The sequence below is a fragment of the Protomyctophum bolini genome (genome assembly GCF_963924005.1).
Source record: "Protomyctophum bolini genome assembly, chromosome: 8".
Lineage (NCBI taxonomy): Eukaryota > Metazoa > Chordata > Actinopteri > Myctophiformes > Myctophidae > Protomyctophum > Protomyctophum bolini.
The window spans coordinates 30,005,024-30,030,475 of record NC_137869.1 but is presented as its reverse complement, the minus strand read 5'-3'; the positions used below and the strand labels follow the sequence as shown (position 1 = coordinate 30,030,475).

Genomic DNA, 25,452 nt, shown 5'->3' with positions numbered 1-25,452 from the left:
TAATCTATGTAATAGTGTGACTTTGAGACCTGTGTCATGTAATGACAGTGAATGCAGAGAGACTAAAAGACAGTTCTGTGTTCCCCACTCAGACTGTGCAGAAGTAACTGGTATAGATCATTGACAATATTTGGACTCATCATGGTCATATCAGGCCCAGGTAGTTATACAACCCAACGCTTCTGCCAAAGTTTAATATAACACTACTACTTGGGCAGTTAAATTTGTTCTCGGAAATTATGGTGCAATATAAATGTCTGTTGGCTGCACCTAATTTATCTGTATCTACTAAGATGATGACCTAAGTTCTTATGTTTAAAAAATGTCGGTGTCAGATGAAGGCCCTGTGTTTTTGTATGTTTGGTTAATGTGGACGAGTATGCGTGCGCGAGCGAGCATGTTGGTGTGTGTGCTTGCGCATGTGTCTGTTTTATGTGACCGTCTGAGTGTGTGGGTGTGTGTGTGTGTGTGTGTGTGTGTGTGTGTGCGCGTGCATGCGTATTTATGCATTCCTGTCTGCTCACGTGCAATGGCCTGGCTTGCACTTCCTGGGCTTGCTGCTGTTGTCGTTGTCACGTTGCTGAGGGTGGGAATTCAGGTGGAGCCACACAGACACAGAGGCAGACTGGCAGATTCAGGGTTAAATGCTTCCATTTTGTTAGGTAACACCCTAATGGTCTGATCTGTCAGTGGCGTTAAAATGGCAGGGGCTTAACCCTTGGCGTTCAGGACACAACCAGTAGGGGCACACTCTCAACTAGGGCTGGCCTGGACAGCAGAAGAAGAACTGAGGGTGGGTGGGGGGGGGGGGGGGATGAGTGAGTGAGAGTAGAAGGAGGAGAGTTGAGTGAGTGAGTGAGGGGAGAAGGATCAGGAGAGAACCAAGAGACAGAGTTAATGAGTGAGCAAGGGAAGGAGGGGGTGGGTGAGCGAGTGAGAGAGAAGAGGAGGAAGAATATTTTACAGTTGGGCACAGTGAGATATGGCTCGCCAATCCACGGTCCTGCTCTTTCCGACCCTGTTCCCTCCCCCAGCCATGGCACCTCGTCAGCTGGTTCCCCACCCCCACTCCCAGCATGGTGAACACTGAACACTGAAGACAGATTAGGAATAGGTAGTATATGTTCTCCCAAAGGAAAATAATTACACCAGTGTCTTCGTCACTTGATGTCTTGCATATTTTGTTCAGGAGATTACACTGTGCCAACTATGAATAATGCAGGAGGAGTAGTCCTTTCTTAAAAATGTATAGTAAATATTAGCATTAGCAACATAAGGAAAGGGGTCATCTCCTCCTTGTTTCTTTTTTCTATTGGGCAGCAATAAGCAACATAAGGAAAGGGGTCATCGCCTCCTTGTTTATTTTATGTATTAGGCAGCAATAATCCATAGCTCTATTGCTTTTATTGGACAGCATGTTATTTCTTCTCTCAGTTGAACCCCGGGCCCATGGATGTTGTTGAAAAGCCTCCGTGTGATATAATTGCTGTTAATGTGTTGGCAGCCTGGGTCCAGTCCCAGTAGAGAGATCATTACAGTGCAGCAGATGAGAGCTGAGGCTAGTATGCTACCTGAAGGGGATAACATTTGGCCATTGATCTGCTTTTCTCTCTGAACAACTATGGCCATGATGAGACTCCTGACTGACTGGTCAGGAATACAGGGCTTGACCGTGCCATTTTCCCAGTGGCCTGATAGTGGTTTGTTAGTGCTTTGGTAAATACATATTTTTAGTCAGGCCACTGAAAAAACATAACAAATGTATATCTTAAAATGAAAAACTTGACTGAAATGCATTCCACTTTGAAATTAAATCAAATTTGTACTCAGACATTTTTGCACTTACCTTGTGTGTTGAATTGTACTTGTGGTTGTAATTACTTAGCCTGACACTCAGACTCCCCACGGCAGCAGTTTCTGGAATGGGAGTTGTCAAAGTGGCAGTTTTCGGCGATAGGTTCATACCAACCAATCAGAATAGTAGAAAAGCAGATGACGATGTTGTCAATCATGTGGCCATGGCTAACCCTGTTGCTATTGCTAACCAAACAAACACAGTCAACGGTCGCTACTAGCATGTAAACAAAAGCGGTAAAATATGTCGGATGATGATGTTTATAAAACCTGTCGTTTCTGTTAAACTATTTATCATAGGTCGATTTAATAGCCAGATTGATACGGTCGTGAGCTCCGCGTCGGGTCTGCCTACGCCCCCAGCCATTGTAAAATACCCGGTAACCTGAGACCTCTCGTGGCTTATTGCTTAAATAAACACCATGATGTCCATTGTCCATCCAGCAGATTGTTTCTATCCTATTTTAGGCAAGGACTGGGTGCTTATTGTACCGTAACATCTACTATATAATGTGCCACGTCTCTGCGTGCGCATGTGTGTGTGCGTGTGCGGTTGTAATGTACGTAACTCAAGCACCGTTTGACTCACCGACTTCAAATTTCACACACGTGTTCCACATCCCCACAGGGAGTGCAGTGCCCGGTATCGAGTTGGTCGGACCCACGGTTCTCCAGAACCACCACAAAAGGCTCTGCTCAGGCTCTTCCAGTGGGCCTAATGAGGCCAACTCCTTTCACCTGGGCCAGTCTCTGCCTCAGCTAATTGAGGCTCAACCAATCAGGCTCTGCCAGTGGGCCGAATTGATTTCCAAATGCACTTTTCAGTTTGCGGTCTTCACACACACAGGCACATACACAGTTCTCCATGTAGGACACCGGCTGAGGGAGCTATGACAATGTATATCATTAGGTTCCCAAGTTGTTCCCAAGTTGTTCCCAAGTCGTTCCCAAGTAGGCCGGTGGCCGACTGCAACGGGCACATACAGGTCTAGTCCTACTATAAATGCGCCACGTCTCTGTGGTGTGTGTACGGTTGTAATGCACGTAACTTGAGAACCGTTTGCCCCACCGACTTCACATTCGACACACGCGTTCCACATCCCCGCAAGAAGTGCAGTGCCCGATATCGAGTCAGTCGGACCCACGGTTCTCCAGAACCACCACAAAAGGCTCTGCTCAGGCTCTGCCAGGGCCTCTACATAGTCTGTTTTGTTCCTTGCATGGGGGAGTCACACACACGGACACAAAAACGCAAGCTTATTTTATACATGTATAGTCGCTTGCGTCGTTTACCTCAGTCTATTATAATATTTAATGTGCAAGCATTACTCGCCCACTAGATGGCAGCTGTGACACCCCCTGGCACCTGCAGTTGGTCTATTTTATGCGGATGCGATGCGTCAAATATGTTTAGATTGTATAAACTGTACTGACATGCCACTTTCTTTTTTGTTATGAGTTGAGATGTAGTTATAACTGTATATAATGAGTTTTACACTATCATCAATCGAAGTAGGCTATATACCACTGCCGATCCACAAGCTCACACCACGACGAAGCTTTGCGCCTTTTGCTAGTGCTGTAATTCTCTTACATTTAAACCTCTCTCTCGTTTCCTATGCCCCCCACCTACTCCTTCAAGCTCTAGAACTGTTCTGTCCCCAGATGTAAAGTATCTAGTCCTATGTAGTCTCTGGAACATGCAAAGACCAGTAATCAAGATTGTGTGCTGTTTTCTCAGCATTTCTCTATGTAAAGCAGTGATGTATCTTTGAGACTTCTATCGTAACTCCAGCATTACGCAAATGTGTGGATGTAAATTTCTGATAATGGCTGTTGCGTAGACGAGCTAATGCTATCTAGTAAGAGGAGTAGTGTGTAGGCTATTGTGTTACACATTCAGTGCCACGGTTAGTTGAAGAGTATATATATTAGTTGTACACTGTCAAATTATCAGTGTTTATTTATCCATTTATAACTCCCTACTGGTCCATTCAGATTAAATTATTTGCAAAGTTAAATTAAAACATGATTTTATAGTGCAATGCAACTCTCCTAAGGCAGTTTGCCACTTGCTGTGTGCTACTTCTTCACTAAGCTGACAAGTGGCACACCTCCCTTCATGTGAAATAGAGATAATTGTCGCCTTGCTCTCACATGAGAAGATGTGTAGCATGGATCAGAGAGCTGTAATGTGACATGACTGGCAGGCTTGTTGATCTGAAATGGATAGTGGGGTCAGAGCACAGCTTGCTGATCCACGATCACGTGTCCTCTCATGCATCTTTTTCACTATAATCTCAAATGCAGAACTGATTGTAGAAACACTGGAGAAACCCCAACCTTCCTTAAGTTCTAGCGGCTAGAAGGTGGAGGTGCAGGTGCTGAGCTGATGTGTCAGTCTAGATTTTCACAGGCTGGATGGATGGAGTTGTAGCTACATTGGTGCGGTCAGGAATGCCACTAGCTATGAGTGATTTGGGATCCATCTATCCTAAATTGACTGCCTTTGCTCACAGAGCACAAATCCTGGTTTGCTTTCAAAGGAGGCTACCTGATCTTTCTGTCTGGACAGGTTTCAGTTGAGTATAACTGAAGGCCGTAAAACAGTGCCAGTGATGCAACAATCATAGACTTAGTCCTGACACCCCTTTTTAGGCGAGGAGAAAATAAACAGCCCATTGTTATATCGTAACATGTTTTCACTGTGAGCGCTCTGGAGACCAGTGTTGTCCATGCGATTTCTCTGGACCTGTGTTTTCCCTGCTTCTCTCCTCCGTCTCCTGCCATCACCTATGCACTGAGCTGTCTGTCCTACACTTATCTCAGCCACTGACAGCTTGAAGTATTGATGCCATGTTGGTTTTTTTTCTGCCATCCATCCCTCTCAAGTGTCACTGCGGCCAAGCTTGGATAGGCTCCCATGTAACCATTATATCTTCTCCAGCTTGGTCTCTTGCATGCCTCTCATCTCCACTTGTCATGTAGTGCTCGATGTTAACCTCTCACATGTACAGTAGCCCAGATGTTATGAATGGCCCCATATTGTACAGCAGGTCTTGGTCAGTCATGTTAGACCTTGGCAATGACTAGAAAATGGCCATCAATGAGCACTGGTGCTTTACGGAAGCCCAAGTGAGATGGAGAGTGATGGACCAATTTAGGACTGATGCATGCATCCCTGTCTTTCACTTCGAGTACACACACACACCCAGGGCGCACAGACGCACACTATAGTTGTATTTGATTTCGTCCCTACCGTTGCTTAGCAGCAGGGCATACAGCACTTTGAATGTTGGATCTTCATGACACCAGCCATCTCTCCTGGGACACCAGTAGCCATGTGCCTGGAGACACGCACACATGCACAGATAGCTCCTCTAAACAAGAAAATGTCTTGGAGATGATTACTTGTCTTGAGGTAATCTCAGGAGAGAAACTGGCACCCATTGCAGCAGGAATATTAACCAGGGCAATAATCTGAGGTCACCACCAGTATGCAATCAGATTGGCACTAGATAGGGGTTGGGGAAAAAAAAAATCAATACTGCGATATATTGCCGTGTTTTCCCTATGGGAACGTGCAATTACTGATTCCCATGGTGCGCAAAATCACGGCACAAGACCACTGCACAAGATCGATTGATCATCCTTTGTCACTGGTATAACTTGTAAACATGCTGCGTTATTTGAAGAGGATAAACTAGTAGCCCTGCAACGACTAATCAATTAAGTGGATTGAAATCAATCGCTAATCGCTTTACTAATCACATGAAATTGAAAACTGTTTTTCTGGCTCTAAATATAGCTATGCTAAGGACAAGTGAAATATCCTTTAGAATCTACTGAGTTGCACATGCGCAATAGCAATCACGTGATTGATTATTGGGGACCCATACATTTTTTCTGGCACCCATTTGAATGGATCTCGGGACCCGTTACATTGAAAACTTATTTACATCACTGTATACTTCATGTCTGTGATCTTCTGAGATTGTCAATGTCAGTCTATGCACCACTCTAGTTGTAACTAGCACTAGAGAACCCTACAAGCAGCACATGTCACTGTTAAGGTGCTCATTGTAATCATAGAAATTAAAAGGAATGATTTCAGCTCCTCCTTTAGCTCTGGGGCGTGTGTCTCTGTTGAAGGAAAAACTTGACCAAGATTCCTTATGAAGCATAGTAGAAGCACGAGCGGAAGCTTGCCAATCTTCTGCGTGCGTCACAGTAGGGGAAGTTTGGTAGGCCAATCAGAGGCTCCCTCTTTCCCAGCGTGTATATCTAGTGTGCGTCTGAGCATAGACATGTCCTGTCCTCCGAGATGCGAGGTTACTCCGTGGTGGGAAAATAATACAAGAGAATGACAGCTTGGCACACGCAAGAGAATGCAGCCGGGTAACTAACTTATACGTTTTATTTTTGTAGAAGAGACAAACTAATATTGTTTATGCCGTTTGCTTTGATTGAATAATTGATTGAACACACGTGTACGATGTACTATGATTTGATTTGGGTGTGTACGTCTAAATAAAGTGTTAGTGTTGATTATCGTGTATTAATCTAATTATAGTAAACTAATACTATTATACTAAAAAGGATAAAGGTGAAGGGAAAAGATAACTTTTTACAGTACAATAATGTTTCATGTGTACACATAGAAATATATTACACAATCAAGATGTCACAAACACTTTATTTGGAACACACCCAAATCAAATCCTATTACGGCGTACATGTTCAATCAATTATTCCATAAAAGCAAACTGCATAAACAATATTAGTTTGCCACTTCTACAAAAATAAAACAAGTTACAGGCAGTTCTCTTGTATCTTACCGATACCGTATACTTGTATTATTTTCCACCACCTCACAGCAGAGAGACTATCCAGCATAGCTATAGCCACCTCAGTGGGCAGTGTCTGTAGGCCAATCGGAGGCTGGCAGGGTGTTAGACCATGTCTATGCTCAGACGCACACTTTCATACGCTTTCCCAGCGGCACTTGCTTTGACAATGTACACGTTTGTCTTCTCATCCCAATAAAGCTCCTTAGTTTGGATTGAATTGATAGGTCCTGGAAAAGACGCACTGTGATTGCCCATTAGTCACTTACGCCTTCAATGCTTCAAACGTTGTCCCGGCGTTTTTAGTGAAGGTTCTTCCAGCTTCCCTCCAGACGCTCTGGATTAAGAGCATCTGCTAAATGCCTAAATTGTAATTGTCTAGGAAGTTCCTAGATTCGCTGGACACACATCGCTCTAATGAACTGCAGGGTAACAAGAAGACTTTCCCCGTTTCTGTTTTCCTCCCAGAATTTTCCCCAGTGAGGGGTGGGAGAGGCTGGACAGCAGACGGCTGGACTTTGAATTTCTCTAACTATAAACTTTCATGACAGCAGACAGCCAAATATAAGTACAAATATAATTTATGAAAAGCTACTACCGGTACATTGAAGTCTGTTCACAGAAGTTGTTGTAGGCTATGTGGGGATTATCTGACGAGGTACTTGAGTGTGCAAAACCTTACATATACTAAATAATACTAAATTGTTTATAGGGTCAATATAAGTAAAATAATATAGCCTTTCTACAGGAGTATCTTTTTATATTTTTCCAAAAAGAATACAAACAGCCAATAGCATATTACAAAGTCATCCCCCACACTGGTGACAATTCCGGGAGGAAAAACGGGCAAGCACCGGGACGAGTCTTCCGGTATTCAACTGCAGCGGCCATTTTTTTTTAAACATCTATGACCGTAATGACATAGGAGTGGAAGACTGAGTTCGGAATGCTCTGGTTCTAAGTGTGCAAACTGGTTTCTAACTTAATGAGTAGGAGCTTTACTTTACTACACATATGCATGATGACACACACACACACACACACACACACACACACACACCACGCTGTCATCCTTCTCAGATAGATGGCCTTTGTGCTCAGGGATGGTACAGCAGGGCACGTCTGTCCTTGTTATGTACCACAGCGAGTGTCTCTGGGGCCCTGCTGCACACTCACTTGGCTTCGTCGGTGTAACACCTGACCCAGCTTGTGGGACACACATACTCCAAGTCTGGGTGTTACAGTACGTCTGTTACATTTAGCATTTGCTGTGGTTTTAGTTGTTGCCACAACGGTACAAATCCTGCAAAGACCTCAGAAAAATGATCTTCCATGTTGAGTCAAAAATACATCTTTGCAGTTGCACAAGCTAAATTAATGCGTGGGAAGCTCAATGAATGCGTGGAAAGCTCAATTTTTTTTGAAGCCCTAATAATCCTCTCATGAGGACTGATAATGAGGCATCTTTTTAAAATATTGCTGGAAGGTTAATATTAACGGGACCATACAAACCATAGTTGAAAACATTTGGGGCCCCATGAATGTCAGTATGTGACTATGTGTGAATTGTGAATGACTGGATTTTGATTATCTCCGTCATGAAGACTAATGATGTCAGTCAGGTTTTGACCTGGCAAAAGTTAGTCATGTTTGTGTCAGTGATGCTTAAAGGAGAACTGACACGCCCCTCGGGAGCTAATAACTGCTATCAAACAATGCTATCATGATTCTGACGTCAGGGTGGCGAAAGCTTTCCCCAACGACTTCTATGCGGGCTCGCCGGGCTTGGTGGCCGTGGTAGCATAGCAACTTATGCTACTATTTTGGTGTCACATTTAGCTTGAATACTGGGTGAAAGTCTCATTCAAAAAATTAATTTTTCGCAACATTGTTCAGGTGAACTGTGTGTTTATGCTTGTTCATTGTAATAATCAATATCGCTATGATTATTTTATTTATCGCCGCGTCGCTCCGCATGACAACATACAGTCTAGCCCGTCTCAGATGCAGGCTGCACACACACGGACGGACGGACACACACACACACACACACACACACGCAATGGCACGGAATCTGCCTCGGGCGTCTGTAGCTCTCTTCCCCGCTGTCATGCACTATAGCCGTGTGTGTGTGTGCGTACACACATGCCCAGTTCAATGCGGGGACCTGACCAGAGACTATACGTCCGTCCGTCCGTCCGTGTGTGTGCAGCCTGCATCTGAGACGGGCTAGACTGTATGTTGTCATGCGGAGCGACGCGGCGATAAATAAAATAATCATAGCGATATTGATTATTACAATGAACAAGCATAAACACACAGTTCACCTGAACAATGTTGCGAAAAATTAATTTTTTGAATGAGACTTTCACCCAGTATTCAAGCTAAATGTGACACCAAAATAGTAGCATAAGTTGCTATGCTGTGTGTGTACACACATGCCCAGTCCCCCGTAGAGGCTCATGATCTCGTCCGCAAGACTATGCCTCGGCATAGCGATATTTATTATTACAATGAATACAAACATAAACACACTATAGTTCACTTGAACAATGTTGTGGTAACTAACTACGGTATTACAGAGTGAGAGCGAGGGTGTACATGTCAGCCTGCGGCTGAGAGGGGAAAAGAACAGTAGTCGCGCTGCTCTCACAGCGGCCAGACAACAGCAGACCGTCCGTAGTCGCGACTGTCGCGCTGCGGGGCTGAGAGGTCTCAGAGCGGGCAGACAGGGGTGTTGGCGACCGGGGGAACATGGGACTCCAGTCCAAAATTTGCGCTTGTGCTGCAGTTCCCCTAAAAAACCCCACGCCAACCTCAATTGCATTCAAACTAAGCATTTCTGGCGAAAAAATAATTTTTTTCAATTACATTTATAGCCAATATGACGCTAAATGTACCGTCAAAAACGCTAGCCTGACCTATAGCCACTTGTTGCTAGCGCCGTAGCCCCGTTTCAAACTGTTTCAAACTGTTTTCAGTCAGACCACGTGATGTGCTGTACCACCCATATTAATTTCGGGGCATGTCAGCGGACCTTTAAGGTATGTAAGAATGAGGTCTTTCTCTCCATCTGTCCCTCGCACCTATGCCCCCCCCCCCCCCCCCCCCCGTCGCTGCGGCCTTGTCTTTTCTTCCGTCCCCTTCTGCCAGTCTGTCTCTCCAGGGGTTAAACCTGCCCCAGCCTTCCTTCACTCAACCGCAGACCGGTTGAAACTGGTTTTCAGGGAAGCGCTTTGTGTCTCCCATGGAATCTTGGGAAGGGTCATGTGGAGCTGTGGTGATGTCACAGTGTGGACTAAAAAGACCTTGAGTCAGCGCTCTGAATCAGAAATACAAGATGGTGCGTGCCGTGCACGACGTGTGTGTGTGCACGCGTGTGTGTGTGCACGCGTGTGTGTAATGTGATGGGATGTGTGAACACACATGGGATGTGTGAGCGCACATGTCATGCGTGTACATGAGGCCATCTCGGTTACACTGTCGTTCAGGCCAAATCCTCCATTAGACTTCCATAACTGTCTCCATGCATTCGTTTCTTCTAAAAAGGTGCAGCAACTGATAAAAAAATTATAAAAAAATAAAATACAACTCTGTCATACATTTTCTAAGAGATTTGTTGGGCTTTTTTGCCTTTGATAGATTACAGTAAGGTAGACAGGAAACGGGGAGAGAAATGGGGAAGTAAAGTTCGTCGGGATAGGGACTCGAACCTTCAACACACTGTCCTGCTGGATTACCAGCCAAGATGCCTGGACCTCTAAGCTGGCCCAGGCCACAGAGTTGGATTTTTCAAATAAACAAAAGAATATGCAAATAAAAACGCTGCAAGTTAAGGTGACGTGTACACCCCCTTCACCAACCAAGGACATTCTGTACAGCTCTAAACTTAGATTTAAACGTGTACTCTGTCCCAATACAGAGGTGTTTCTTTACTTTCTCTGTATGAATTCCTGCATTGGTGTATTTTGGTCTGCATTTTTGCACTTTGATGGCTCTATCTTTCTGCTGTGTAATGGGTTTCCCAACAAGTTAAGTGGGTCTCTCCATCCTGTGCTATTACTGTAATGAGTGGGATTTAGGTCAGCATCTACTACACCACTGTGTTGTTGTCCCGTACTGTTGGACCTACTTATTTATTGAAACGGTGTGTTATATAGTGTTGCCTGGTGTTTATGCACATTTTTAAATGAATAATGATGCCAATGTTGGAAACTAACAACAGCCACCAGCCAAAATCTTATAAAGCTTTGGCTAGTGTAGTTTCTCTGCCCTGAAAGCCACCGTCCGTGTAACTTTAGAGATGCTTTTCGACTTGAAACATAAAGTTGGGTGTTGAATAGTGATTGTGGCCGTGAACAAAAGAATATCTTTGCATCTTGTGAGTTTTCCGCAGTAGTGACCTTATACTTAGATCTAGTGTGTGGTGTGACACAGATCCTGTACCTTGCTATGTGCTTTATGTTCACATTGTTTATGTATCCTTAAGTTAACACGCCATTTCCCTCTTGCCTTGCTCCAGGGAGAGCGCAGCCATGTCGGAGGAGGCCGTGCGCCAGACGCGCAGCCAGAAGCGGGCGCTGGAGAGGGACCACACGGACCCTGCCGGCTCCCTGGGGGAAATGGACAATAAGAGGGTTAAAGTGGAGAAAGGCGACTCGACGGGAGAAGCCCTGTCCTTGGATGGCTCCGAAACTGGGGGAGTGATGGTGAAGAGTGAGCAGGCTGCTGCTAAGGTAGCAGCCAGTATCCTGAAGACTGGGGAGGTGAAGGCCACTATCAAGGTGGAAGTGCAGACCCGAGAAGAGCCTGTCGACATGAGCACAGCCAAGAGGTGAGATGAGGTTTCCCTTCAGGAGTTCATCATTTTGTCCGTAATGATCATCCTTGTGTCATGGCTGTTCATGCGGAAATCAGTTCTTGCTTAGTTTACATGAAAACGGAAAACATGGGGAGGGGAGTTTCTGCTGGGCATTAGATGGGGGTGGGCGATATGGACAAAAGTATTATCACGATATTTTTAAATTGATGCGATGGAATATGCAGCGTTTTATGTGAATTTATGTGTCAAAATTCTGGGAATTTGCTAAAGTTGCGAAAAATGCAAAATATGATGTATAATATAATCACTTTTAAAAAAGTGCTTAACCTACACCCTGACCATTTGGTATTGGTTCTCAAAGTGGGGTCCCCAGCAAAATGTATGAAAATCATAAATATCTATTTAACCACTTTAATCATAGCCTGATTATCAGACTCTGAAGCTTCCTGAAGCTTGACAGTCCAGTCAGAGAGTGGGCGGGGTCTATGGGCTGGATCCAGGCTACTTTAATCATATTGGCACATTGGCTATTTGAAAATGGCTGATCTACAAGCTCACACACAAAATATTTTTCAGATGGGGGTCTGCAGTCAAATATTAATTTAGGGGTCCTTGAGTGAGCACTGAGCAGAGCCATGCAAAACGTCTGACTTTCATGATTTTCAAGGCAAAAAAAAAAAAGCTTTGTCAACACTGCCTTCATTTACTGGACTTCAAGGCAAAACAATACCTCATGTCATTCCTTAGTGAAGTGAAACTCCGGTTTATGTTGTGGTTTCACCCTCTCTAAAGGGATTTAAAATGTTATGCTTGCAAGAGTTTATCCCATCTGCTTCCATGGAATACTATACTATAACCTTTCGCTGAGGAATTGGTTTGCTGGATACGTTTTTGCGACGTTTCAAACTGTTTACAAGGAGTAGGCTACCATCAATGGACGCACGTTGCATCAAGTATGATTCACTTTAAATTGTCATTATGAAAGTTTCTTGAATTTTGCCGAAGCAGATTAATGTAGGCTACGTTTTAGACTAGCAAGGGAGGAGAACACTGACTGACGTGTACACACACACACACACACACACACACACACACACACACACACACACACACACACACACACGGTATGAAGTCGCCATCGGCGAAACTATAGAGGAGTTTGAAAATAATGTTCGTTTGGTCCTTGTCCCTTACCGAGAAGCCGAAATAGTTCCATGCCACTGACATACAGTTCTTTTTGAGAACTAGCCCTTCCTTAACCTCCACTCGCTCGATATCTGAGTATAATTGTCCGTCCATTTCTTTCGTATTTCTTTACATATTATTCTGTGCAGAGCGCAGTGAGTGACTGCGTGTAGACAAACTCCTGTTTCCCTCTCTGCCCAGAAGAAAGAGGGCAGGGACTCAGAATACAACCGATCTATAAGCAAACAATGCCTTGCAGTGCAGTAGCGAAGCGTTGTTGGCTTGTAGATTTGATCTGATGCAGCAAATGTATCGTGATGGAAACGATAACTCTAAAAAGCCATATCATGGAGAAATTGTAGCGATATTTATCGCCATATCGAACACCCCAGCATTAGATCTGTTGGCCTTCAATAAACCAAATGACCAATTGTTTAAGACTTCAGTGTTTTCTTATTCGGTCACTAATCTCACTATACATTTTGAGTATTGACACTGATCTTGGATCAGCAACTAAAATAATGTTTGCCTCAATATTATACTAATGCGTCTTACTAGATATATTACAGGGGAGAACAGTGTAAGACAATCCTTTCTTAGATTTTATATGACCAACGTCTATCATTTGTTTTCCTTATTCAAATATGCCAGAATGGATGTCTGGCTTGCTTGACACACATTCACTGTAAAGAAGACAGTAGAGAACATCAGGGAAACATCTCTCTTAATATTGAGTATGAGTCAGTGCGTACAAATCGGAAGAATATTGAGCAACTTTATAGCCTAACACTGGTGTTCCCAGCCCCAAAATATTTTGGTCATCTGTCCGTCCGTCCGTCCCCACAAACAAAATTTGGCATACACACTACACTCTCCGGTGGAGATAACAAGTACTTGAGGGAAGGCAACAGAATGCAGCAAGTGCTGTAGCAATGCTATTTGGTTGGGCTCCAATGAAGTTGATTTATGGATGGCAGGCAGAACAACGTAAGATGGGCTAAGGTTTACAACAGATGTGGAGCATTTGTGTTTATGAATAAATTAATTAATTAATACAAAAATAAACAAAACTATTTGATTAAAAAAAACAAGCAACCCTATTTTATTTAACCTCTTAGTTATGCCCCCTTCAAATATTTTTTTAAATGGTAGATCTGCATGCTCACAATGCGTCTCGTTATGATGCGTTGAAAACTTGCATGCTCAAATTAGGGAGGCCAGATTGAAAGCATCGACTGAATAACTGCCAATACAGATGTCGACAATATCTGTCTGGCTCTTGAAGCACCAGTAGCATTAGGCTACTGATGTTTCAGTGCTAAGTTTCGCTCTAGCTAGTGGTCTGATGGAGGAGTTGTACAGGAAGTCAGGCTGTGGTGGTGGTAGTTGTCACTGCCCCATTTTGAAAAGTTTGGCTCCAGAGGCAGCACCTGTACTTGGTGTCACGCTTGCCACAAAATGTATGTTTCACAAACCAAACTGGTTCCAACTAGTTGTTGCCATGGTTTCCACGTTGGAAAGAGTAGCTGGAGGAGGGAGGGGCATGCAAGATCGGGTGTGTCACATGACCATACAGAAATATGTGTAATTTGATTTATACACATTACTGTGGTGATGGTAGGAGGGAGATGACTTAAACAAGTGTGGATCAGTTTGATTTCAGTGTTGATATAGCCCAAGTTCGCTCAAGTGTGACCTTTGCTTTTGTGAAACCTGCAGCATGTTTTGCTTACTAACTCTTACCAGGGATTTTGTTGGCACAAGCCGGTTTCAATGGGTTAACATGGCGGCAAGCTAATCAATGAGTCCACTGTATGCATGCACACGTAGACAGTGTTGTCTACGAAAACGAGCCCCAAAAGAAGCCATTAGGCCACACAAGGGCTACTTACTGTAATACATCGGCTATTTGAAAATGGCAGATCTACAAGCTCTCGTGCGTTGACGTGTTGTGAGCCTGTGGATCTGCTTTTTTTCTCAAATCTTGAGGGGTTAACAAAAAGAAAAACAGAAAAACAGAAAAACAAGCCCAAAGTCGCTTATAATAAGCAGACATGGCAACACTGGAACTGATCCCTTTTTTCCACCTCTAAGTCTAGGAACTTCACAGTAGAATGATGTACACTAGAAGGTACATCGTACAACCTAATCTTCTATTCAACTTCTTTATAATAGGCAATTTTGATTACGCGTAACCTAGGGCCAGACAGGACAATATTCGTCATCATTAATCATGATAAAGAAAATGCTCACGATAATCATTGTGTAGATTGACATTTATCGTGAAATTGTCCATAGATTGTCCATGGATTTGAGTTGGCTCGTTAATGTTTCCCCCAGAATATGGATGCTGGGGTGCAAGTTGTTAACAAAAGTGGCATTTTAAGAGTTTTAAGCATATTTTGATTATGCTGTTATTATAATATTGTTAATTGTTAATTTAGGGCCTAAATTAACAATTAACAATATTATAATACCAGCACTGACACTGAAAATGACACGTCACAATTATTGTGGCCTAAAATTTAGGCCACAATAATTGTGACGTGTCATTTTCATAGTGTCAATCCCTTGCGTAAACCTTTTCATTATCCACACATGGTGTTGCATTGTAATGAATGCCCTGGGTTTTAGTTTACAGAAAATAAAAAAATGCTACATAATGATATTATCAAATATCGGCCAAAGTCTAAACAGTCCCTCTTCGCCGGTTGCTTCGAAAAGAATGTCTACAGCCACTGTGCATTGAATGGAGTAGCCATTGTACAAATATCTGATGCATCATTACTGTACAGTAGTCAATGTGACTCTTTGAACTTGGAAGTTGAGGCATGCGAAAACACTGGACATTACATAATGTTGTTGTGATGCTTGTATAAGATGCTGTCAGCTGACAGTACACCACATCTCAATGAAACGCTAGTGCCTCTCAGTTAAGTCAAGTTTATTAATTTAAGTGTTGCTGGGACATCTATCGGGTCAGCTGTGGTTAGTTTATCCCAGGGGTGCTACTTTCAAAGACTGCTCAACAAGGTCTATTCCACCCACAAAATATTTAACCCATTGCTGAACATAGTTAAACATGTATCTGAAGGGGCTTTGGAGTAGCGGTGATGCCGTTTACATATAAGACGAACACACTCGGAATGGGAAATAGAGGGGGTAAATGTGACTGGTTTTATTTTGTATAACTTTGTAATACTACTGACGTTTGTGTGCAGAAGTCTTGAAAATGAAGTAGGCCTATTGCATTGTGGGTTTGAGCTGACAGGCCCTATTTGATCAATGAAGTCACCTTAATTCAAGTAGCAGATGCCTTTTTCCTTTATATATATATATATATATATATATATTATTTTTTAAGGGCATATATCATGTGATCTACCTGCACAGCCTTTGTGATCTTCTGGTAGATCACAATCTACCTTTTGGGCAAATTATAGCCTAATTGTACAGTAGCTTGTAACTGTGCTATTGTTTCTGGTGTCAAGTTTATTTATATAGCACATTTCACACGACAAGTGAGGACTCAATGTGCTTCAATGAAATACAAAACATAAGAATAAGAAAATACTCAATAATTATACAAAGAATTAAGACAGCATATGATTAAAATACAAGATGAGTTATTTAAAAATAACTTTCACAATCTAGCTGAAAAAAGCTAGTGAAAATAAGTAGGTTTTTAAATTAGCTTTTAAACAAAGACAGTGTGATAGCAAACCTTATTATCAATAGGCAGATAATTCCACAGAGTAGGACCATAATGACTAAAAGCACCATAACCTGATTTAGAGTTTGTCCTTTTTATGGTGAGGAGACCTTTGTCTGATCTAAGGGGTCTGGGTGGCACGTATGGGTCAAGCATGTCAGAAACATTGGAAGGAGCTAAGCCATTGATGGATTTAAAAACAATGAGAAGCTTTTTTAACAATTGTTTGTTTCACTGGGAGCCAGTGAAGAGATACAAATAAAACACGAGTAATATGTTCAAATTTCTTGGTTCTGGTTAAAGCTCTGTTATGGGTTGCCAATACATTTTGTAATCTTCATGCTCTGAGTGCCTGCAATATTTTCTCTTACAACTTTATTTTAAACTATCCTGAACCCCTGTTGTCCCCCCAACCTATGATCAGCATGATGTAGCATTCTGCTGTCTGTAGTACCTGTCAAAGTACTTCCACTGATCAGTGCAATGTATCATTTTTAATAGTTTGTTGTCAGCTGCTCATAGGTGAAGAATCACTAAATACTGTAAATCTAGTGAGCATTTAAAGCATGTTTATAAGTGGTTTCTCTGATCTCGGTATTCTGCCAACATCAACATTTGAGTGAGCGACTGAGCATCAGGGCATTTCTGTCGAGGAATTTGTAGCTTAAATGCTGTGTTGTAGATAAATGGCATTTTAAAGAATGATAGAACACAACATTGTGCCACTCAAAGTTAAATTCCTTGGGATTTGTGCCTACCATAGCTTGAACTTTTATATTGAAATTGTTATGTTTGGCATCATATATATTTATGTAAACTATCGGATGCGTGTCACTGGTGTCTTCTGTTTGATAATATGCTGATTCCAGCATGCTAGTAGAGTCCAACCCTTCGTTTGTTTTTCCTGTTCTATCGTCTTCACAAGTCGCATAACGGCGCATGTGTGTGTGTATATATGTAAGAGGAGAGTATAGCAAAGATGAGTGAGCGAGGAGGACGGTGCTTATGGTGGTGAAGGAGCAGGGTGAAGAATTGAGTGAGCAAGTTAGGGAATAAAAGGTGAAAGAGTGAGAGAGGCGGGAAGGGGTGGGGGGGAGCAAAGTGGTGACTGAGTCAGTGAGTGAATGAGTGAATGTGTACACAATAGGTTGGCTCCTGGCCATGTATTCCCTTCCCCCACCCTGTCACCCTCTCCAGTGTGTCCTGCGGACTCCTGCTCCACTCTGCTCTGTGGCTCTGGTGTCAGCCGCCGGGAGGGAGGGAAGAGCCAGGCCCAGGCTGAGCCGTTCTCACTAGGCCCTAGGTCCTTTTTCTGGAAGGGAGGGGTGGAGGCCCTGCTGCCTGGGTGGTAGACTAGGCCTTAAGCAGAGTCCTGACGCCCCTGGCTTAACAGGCCCTGGACAATTACATAACGGCTCCATGTTGCTAAATGCATGCATACATAACAACTCCCAACATACATGCAGTCATAAACCCACTGAACCCAACATACATAGTCATGAACACCCCCTAAACACAAAACCAACCATTCATGCAGCTTTACCTTATTTTTTCCCCCTTCACCACTATAATTCACCTCTAGTCTACACATCATAATGATGCATATAGTTTGCCACGTCCCTTTCGCTCTCCTCAAACTGTAGAAAACAACACTGGAAAGATACCAGTCTTGATTTTTATCATGGATTTGTACTTGTCTTTGCTGCTCCCGTTTAAAGAGCAACTCCCCTTTGGCCTTGTCTTGCACGCAGTTTGTGACTATGATCTTGCTATCTGTAACGGAGGAGAGGGGGTGGGAGGCCTGTCTGTGTTGCCCTTTGCTAAAGATAAGGGGGAGAAGCACGGTTAGTGAGGCTCTCACTCCCCACGCCGCCATTACAGAACTATTGATCTCTTTAGATCTGCTCTCCTCGTGTGTCCCATTCTGCATCTGTCCAACGATCGTGCAGAACTATTGATCTAACGCCATCTACTGGACAAAGTACAAAGCTACAAGTTGCTGCATGGGAGTAGCACACTGTATACAACTTTGAAGTTGTTCGGAGGGATGGTGAAGATTAACTCAAAATAAAGCTGGTAATGATAATAGTAATGGTTTTTGGTTGGTTTCTCCTCAGCGACGTAAAAAGAGAACGGCAGCCCCCGTCACCAGATGATGTGATTGTGCTGTCGGACAACGAACCATCCAGTCCGCTCATGAATGGGCACTGCTTCATGAAGACTGACACAGATAAACTTATGGTAAGACCATTGAATGCAAAGAGAACGCAAATTAATTTAAACACCTCAAAGCTATATTTTATGATGGTTGCCCTAAAATGCAGAAGCAGAATAAATACAAAAATATCTGACACACACGCAAAGAATTGCTCAAAATACTGCTGTTTTTTTGTTTTGTTTTTACAGCGTCAGTACATGGGAAATGGCAGATTATTCTGCCACAACACGGGCAAAGATTCAATGATTTCTAGTATTAACCTTTTCTGTACTTTTTCTTAGTTGGAACAGTTGACCTTCGGTTATCTCATCACAGGCTCATAATTGCGATGTCAACCTGAGATTTAACCGAACATTGTGCCAGACATGTGGCGCTTATTTCTTTACGAGATTTTAAGGGTTATATACAGGGCTGCACATAAGTGGTGCGCCAGTGCACATGCGCCGTCAAAATTCATAATGCGCTGTCAATCAAGCGCCGGGAAGCGCTTCTGTGTACCAACAGCTGGGGCCGCACAGAATGATTATCATGGCCAGAATACTAGTACATTCTGTGGCGAGAGCATTTCCCACTGACTGCCACTCAAAGTAGCTACTACTGGCCAAGCACGTCTTGCACAAGTGCACTGGCCATTGTGGCTAATCACAGCGCGTCCTTAGTCAAACGAGGGAGGATCCACTCTATGGGGAGGATTCCGTGCTGGAGCAAGTTGCTCTTTTGTGATGCAACTTGCTCGTGTGCGATGCCGTCTCTCACGGACTGGCACTGCTGCACAATATGAAGCTTATCAACATGACAACAGCGTGTCCCGACATACTGTCCCTTATTATCGTAAAGTCGGGTAGTGTGCACTGTTTATTTTGCACCGAGGAGCCATGTGTGTCTGACTGTCTTGACTCTGTGTTGACTGTGCGTACATCGCCTCGGCTAAAAACAAGAGGGAAGCCTGACGTATGCTTCGCTGTACGACGTGTTGTATGTTAAACAAATAGGCAATAGCTGATCTGCAAGCTCACAACGTGTCGCCTCCGCAACACATTGTGAGCTAGTAGATCGGCTATTTAAATTTAAAAAAGTATCTAAATATTGCTTTGATGCTCATATTATCCTTAGGAAGTATTAAGAAGTTTGTATTAGAATATGCATAGGCCTATAGGGCTGGAATACACATGGACCTATAGCTGCAATTTGCAACTCTAGATTTTTTTGTATAATGGGATGAATCTAGAGTTGCAATACTCTCTCCATTGACTCCCCAGTCCCCACTTATCCAATAAATATCGTTTTGCTATAAGTTATTCATGCATCCCTCTTTTGTCCATCCGGCGAGACGGGTCGCCGCATTTTAGGAGCACCAAGTAACTCCTCCAGGTGCTCCTCTGAGTACTAGACCAAAAATGTTGTGTGCAGCCCTGGTTATGTAAACATTAACATTCTTCTTTCCATGCACATTTGTATGGGCTCACGTTATTATTATGAGATATGCGTGTTTGGCACGATGGGTTTTGATGTATCAGTCTAGTTAGTAAAAGGCCAACCAATCATTAAAACTGTGTCACTGCCACCTGGTGGACGAAAGTGCCAGCGCTTGACTGTCAACCCGGATCTACTTGGTTTTAGTGTGACACACATCCGCTTTGCTGGTCCATTTTAGATGCTAAATATTTAGCGTCAATGCTAGCGAGCTAAAATGAGGCCATCCTTGCTCTAGAAAACGACAATGTCCCGATCGGGATCACCGGACAATCAGAACAGACCTCCGAACATCGGGCGTTTTGTCAAAACCATGAAGAGCTCTGTAGATTTAGCGTTATTCAGCTTTTCAGTCCGCCTTGTATACAAGAAGTGAACGGCAGTGCGCATGCGCAAAACCGGTCTAGGATCGCTGAAGAAGGAAAAGCTTATACGACGGAGAGTTCCGTCAGAAGCAGTTTTTGTGTTCACCCACTGATACACCTGTAATCATGTGATGTAACAATTGATTCTCATTCTGAACCTCATGTGTGTCTGATAGACACCACATTGATAAATGGAGCTGTCAGAAGGAGACATGCATAAAAATAGGCCGACAGACGTGCCGTGGATAAATCGGACAGCCCCCAGCCAACCTGAACATCCTATCTGTATGGTGTGTGTGTGTGTGTGTGTGTGTGTGTGTGTGTGTGTGTGTGTGTGTGTGTGCGCAATGTGCTGTGCACACAGAAGAGCAGTCCTGAGGAGAGGGAGCGAATTATCAAAACGCTTAAGGAGGAGCTGAGACTCCAAGAAGCCAAGCTGGTGCTGCTGAAGAAGCTACGACAGAGCCAGATCCAGAAGGACAGCACAGTACAGAAGGTACATGCAGACAACAACGGAAAGGTGACTCATCCTGGGATGAGGCCTGTCATGGTTTTATTTATTACATAACCGTGGGTCCTTTTATCGCATTTCAAGACAAGACTGGGGTGAAAGAATAGGTATTGTTAGCTTATGGGGGGTGCTACCTGCCTCAAGTCCCACCATGTTGATTCAGTTTGATTATTTGAGTATTTGCATCAAATGTATGTGTATAGATGAACAAGTTGTTCACGTTTCATATGTGTTTTCTTGTTTCCCAGTCGACTTGCTCTGTGGCTGCTCCCCCTCCTCTGGTAAGAGGTAGCATCACATCAGGCAAAGGACCCCTCCAGGTGACACCTACTTACCACTGCAGCTGCTTATTGTCTCTGCAAACTCTCACACAGGACCCATTTTAGTTACAATATTCAATAGTAGATTCTGTAGTTGTGGCATTCAAGTAAAAGTATGGATGAAAATATTTGGTGGTTGAGGGGCACGGTGGCAAAGTTGGTAGTGCTGTCGCCTCACAGCTAGAAGGTCCTGGGTTTCGATTCCCGCTCGGGACGCTGTGGGTGCTGGCTCCTCTGCGTCATCAGTGCCCATACCCGAGGCGGGGTTGGCGAAAGGGCCTTTCTGTTTGGAGTTTGCATGTTCTCCCCGTGTCCCCTAGGGTAGGTACCCTCACAAAAAACATGCAGTAATCCTGGTCTCTAAACTGCCTCCCCCTGGCCATATATATACAAAATAAATCTTTTTTTGGTACATTGTAGAAACGCCTACATCCCGATCCAATGCGCACGCTTAATAGTAATTTTTCTCTAAATGAGACAAACTGCGACCTTTGAAATCTTATACAAGTCTAAACTTTGATCGTGCTAAGAAAGTTAATCCATTGCGCGTCGAAGCACAGCCTAGAATGAGGATGTGGCTCAAATATGGATGAACGGTTATCACTTCCGGGGCAGGCGGAAGTGACGCGTCTCCTATGCTTATTTTCGCTGATTTGTCTGGCACTGGCCTGGATATTGTGTTAATAAAACGAGCAATTGAGGTGTAATAACTCTGCTACTTTTTTGTTGCATCAGCTTGATTGTTTTGGAAGTAATATGTTGTGTAATGTGTTGTGTTTTCAGGTGTCAGGCCGTATCTCAGGCACAGTGATCCCTCCACCATTGGTGCGCGGTGGGCAGCATGTCCCGTCCATAAAACAGACTTCCCAGGTTGTCATGCCTCCCCTGGTCAGAGGGGCACAGGTGGGTGTTGGCTGATAATGACAATGATAATAATTATATGGCAATTTTAATCATATAACACTAATGTAATTATATATTTGTATTCCACTTGACACTTGACTGTTTATCTCCCTGCCCTTTCTACCACTGCTATCTAATCCTGCTTTTGCTTCTTTGTCAGCCCATTGCGGTGACACCTCAGCAGATTGCCAGTCTGCGCCAGCATCAACAGCAGCACAGTGGCTCTGGCCCTCCGCCCCTGCTGTTGGCTCCCAGGGCCTCTGTGCCCAACGTCCAGATGCAGGGCCAAAGGATCATCCAGCAGGGTCTTATCAGGGTGGCTAATGTAGCTAACACCAATGTCATGGTTAACATCCCCCAGGTGAGAAACATCCGGTGAAATGTTTACACCACTAGCAGAGTTGAAACAATAATATTACTACAGTACTAATAATCAATTAAAATATACATTCTGGCACGTTTTATAGACTAGCTATTTCGCTAAGCGCTGTTTCCCTGGTAGTTGTGTTATTTGTTTTCCAGGGCAACAGTTGCAAGATTTTTCTGCATGATTGATAAAATATAATTGTGTAATTTGTGAATCCCCTCCTTTTGTCTGTATAAACGGATATGAAAAACATTGTGTGCTTTATTTCCAGGCCTCTCCAACCAACCTAAAGGGCTCGTCGGTGTCGTCCAACTCCAATGAGTCGCCAGCCAGCCGACAGGCAGCTGCCAAATTGGCTCTGCGTAAGCAGCTGGAGAAGACCCTTCTGGAAATCCCTCCTCCTAAACCGTCTGCCCCAGAGTTTAACTTCCTCCCATCGGCAGCCAATAATGAGTTCATCTACTTGTTGGGGCTGGAAGAGGTGGTACAGAAACTGCTGGAGATTCATGGCAGAGGTGGGTAAAGCCCCTTCACTCTTAACAAAACTTCCGTGGTTGTAGTAATTGGAAGGGCCCGTCTTCAGTTTGGGATTTTCAAGCTGAGATAGAAATGAAGCAATGACCCCCACATAAATTGTATAAAATAATATTACACATTATACTTGGTTTCATTGACAGTGTTTGACCGCGATATCTGTTACAGTATTATATTAATGTTTATTTGTTTACACATTTATGTTTATTTGTTTACACATAATTTTTTTCTATTAATATGTTGGATTCATATTAATGTGTAAACCTTCAATACTTAGTAAACCTTACCTTTGGCTCTGTATTGGTCAGCTATTTGTCCCAGTACACCAAATCTCTTTGCATAAAATAGATGGTCGACAAGCTCACAACACATCATGCTGCGTTCCCGTTTGTAGATCGTCTATTTTTTGCATATGTCCCCCCCCCCAGAATACAGATGCCAGAGGTTAAGTGGTAAAGTAAAAACTGAAAATTCCCCCTGTAGTACACCTGTTGAAGACAGACGTTCTAATGGAATCTGAGTTTAAGCTGCTTCTCCAATTGGCTCCTTTTTGCTTTTCTCATCACACAGGTAATGTGGGCTTTGCAGCGGCATTGGCCAGCACTCTCCCCAAAGAGCCACACACCTGTGCTCAGTGTAAGACAGACTTTACCTCCCGCTGGCGACAAGAGAAGGCTGGGGCCATCCTTTGTGACCAGTGCATGTCATCCAATCAGAAGAAAGCCCTGAAAGCTGAGCACACCAATAGGCTGAAGGCAGCCTTTGTTAAGGCCCTCCAACAGGAGCAGGAGATAGAGCAGCGCATCCTCCAACAGGCTGCCTCCTCTTCATCACCTTCTCTCTCCAAAACCACCTCCTCCCCCTCTTTAATGTCCAAGAGCGAGCAGCAGGCTCTGGTGTCCCAGCAGTACAAACAAGTCAGGGCTGCCATGCAGCAGCAGCAGCAGCAACAGCAGCAGCAGCATAGAGGAACACCTGTTTCTCGCCACCACTCCACAATCAAACAGGTGAGTGCTGCCTTTAACACTACGACGTCGGAGCAGCCGTTCTGACCGGATTTGAGATATTAAAGTTTATTTTCTTAGCCCAGAGAAAGTTCCCCTTGCATGACTTTGTCTAAATATTCGATTGAAATCATCTGTTTTTTTTCTCCATTTGAAACGTTTTGTAAATATGATTTTAGGCATATATCTCCTACTCAGTCTGGCTATATCGGCACAATCGACCGCCGTCCCCCCTTTCTCCCCCACTTGATAATGGTGTCTTTTATTCCCTGACGTTTCCTTTTCACTTGATATCGTTTCGTAGAAAGGGCCTACACAACCGATCTATATACCAAATGAAAGCCCGAATTTCGTAGTTTACATGGTATTTAGATTTTTTTTAAATGAGCAAAAAATTTGCGAGTTATGATTGAAAGAAAAGAGGGGTGGAGGAAAAAAAAGAACACACAACACACAGACAGCTAGCTAACTAGGCGATTATTTGGCACAATCAATCAAATGTATATTAATTACATCGATGTTTCCCCCTCTATATAAAAATGACAATATATAACTCTAATGTCGTATTTCGTCATGAATGTGAACTAGGCTGCTTGATCAAGGGTGTTTTTTCCGTGAGCAATGGTGTACAAGATTGGTAATACGTTGGTCAAAGTAACTCATTTTTAGACCATCTGGGGAAAATAAATACATTTGCAGAGTTCCCCCCCCACACACGCAATTCTAGCCTACCCAAACGTAAAACAAAGTCGGAAAAAAAGAACAGGAAGGCAGCAACGCGACACTCTTCCATGGCTATGTTGCAATATAGCACTAACGGGCAACGGCAAAATATATATTTTTCACATGTATGTATATACATTTTAGGAGTTAAAACATGTGTTTAGAAATGACATCTCAGCAGTTCAGACAATGTCCCTCTGTTAACAACACTTAACACACGACACAGACAGCTAGCTAACTAGGCTAGCTAGCTTCTCGCTCCATTGAAACCGAGCATTCAATAACATCCCTCTGCCCTCATGGATAATAATCATTGTATTCATATTATCTTATCAAAATAGTAAACAAATTCCAAGTTAATTAACCAGCCAAACATATATGATTTAATTCGTTGGAAATGGAGAGGGACGAGTGGGGGAGAGAGTGGCCAATCAAATCGCACCAAAAGTAGTAGTGACTGAGTAGTAGTGAACATTTTTTAGACTTCCTAGTGTTAAAGGAGTAGTTCACCCAAAATGACTTATTTTCTGTCAATTGCACACCCCATGAAGCCTTGAATTCATGGAGATTTTCTTTTTTTCTCTCGCATTCCTGAGCCAATAATTCAATGATAG

General features: G+C 43.4%; 1 protein-coding gene across 3 annotated transcripts in view; it reads left to right on the top strand.

Annotated features, from left to right (window-relative positions):
- Positions 1 to 25,452, top strand: part of gatad2ab (GATA zinc finger domain containing 2Ab) — a 43,523-nt gene that overhangs the window by 12,983 nt on the left and 5,088 nt on the right. For 2 of the 3 annotated variants that reach the window (XM_080771264.1, XM_080771265.1), the window contains exons 2-9: positions 11,224 to 11,535; positions 18,538 to 18,661; positions 20,841 to 20,972; positions 21,236 to 21,307; positions 22,091 to 22,210; positions 22,371 to 22,571; positions 22,849 to 23,092; positions 23,682 to 24,118. In XM_080771264.1, coding sequence (XP_080627390.1) covers positions 11,237 to 11,535; positions 18,538 to 18,661; positions 20,841 to 20,972; positions 21,236 to 21,307; positions 22,091 to 22,210; positions 22,371 to 22,571; positions 22,849 to 23,092; positions 23,682 to 24,118 — 1,629 coding nt within the window. In that variant the 5' untranslated portion in view covers positions 11,224 to 11,236. The remainder of the gene's footprint in view (positions 1 to 11,223; positions 11,536 to 18,537; positions 18,662 to 20,840; positions 20,973 to 21,235; positions 21,308 to 22,090; positions 22,211 to 22,370; positions 22,572 to 22,848; positions 23,093 to 23,681; positions 24,119 to 25,452) is intronic. The other variant, XM_080771266.1, reaches the window with a different exon arrangement.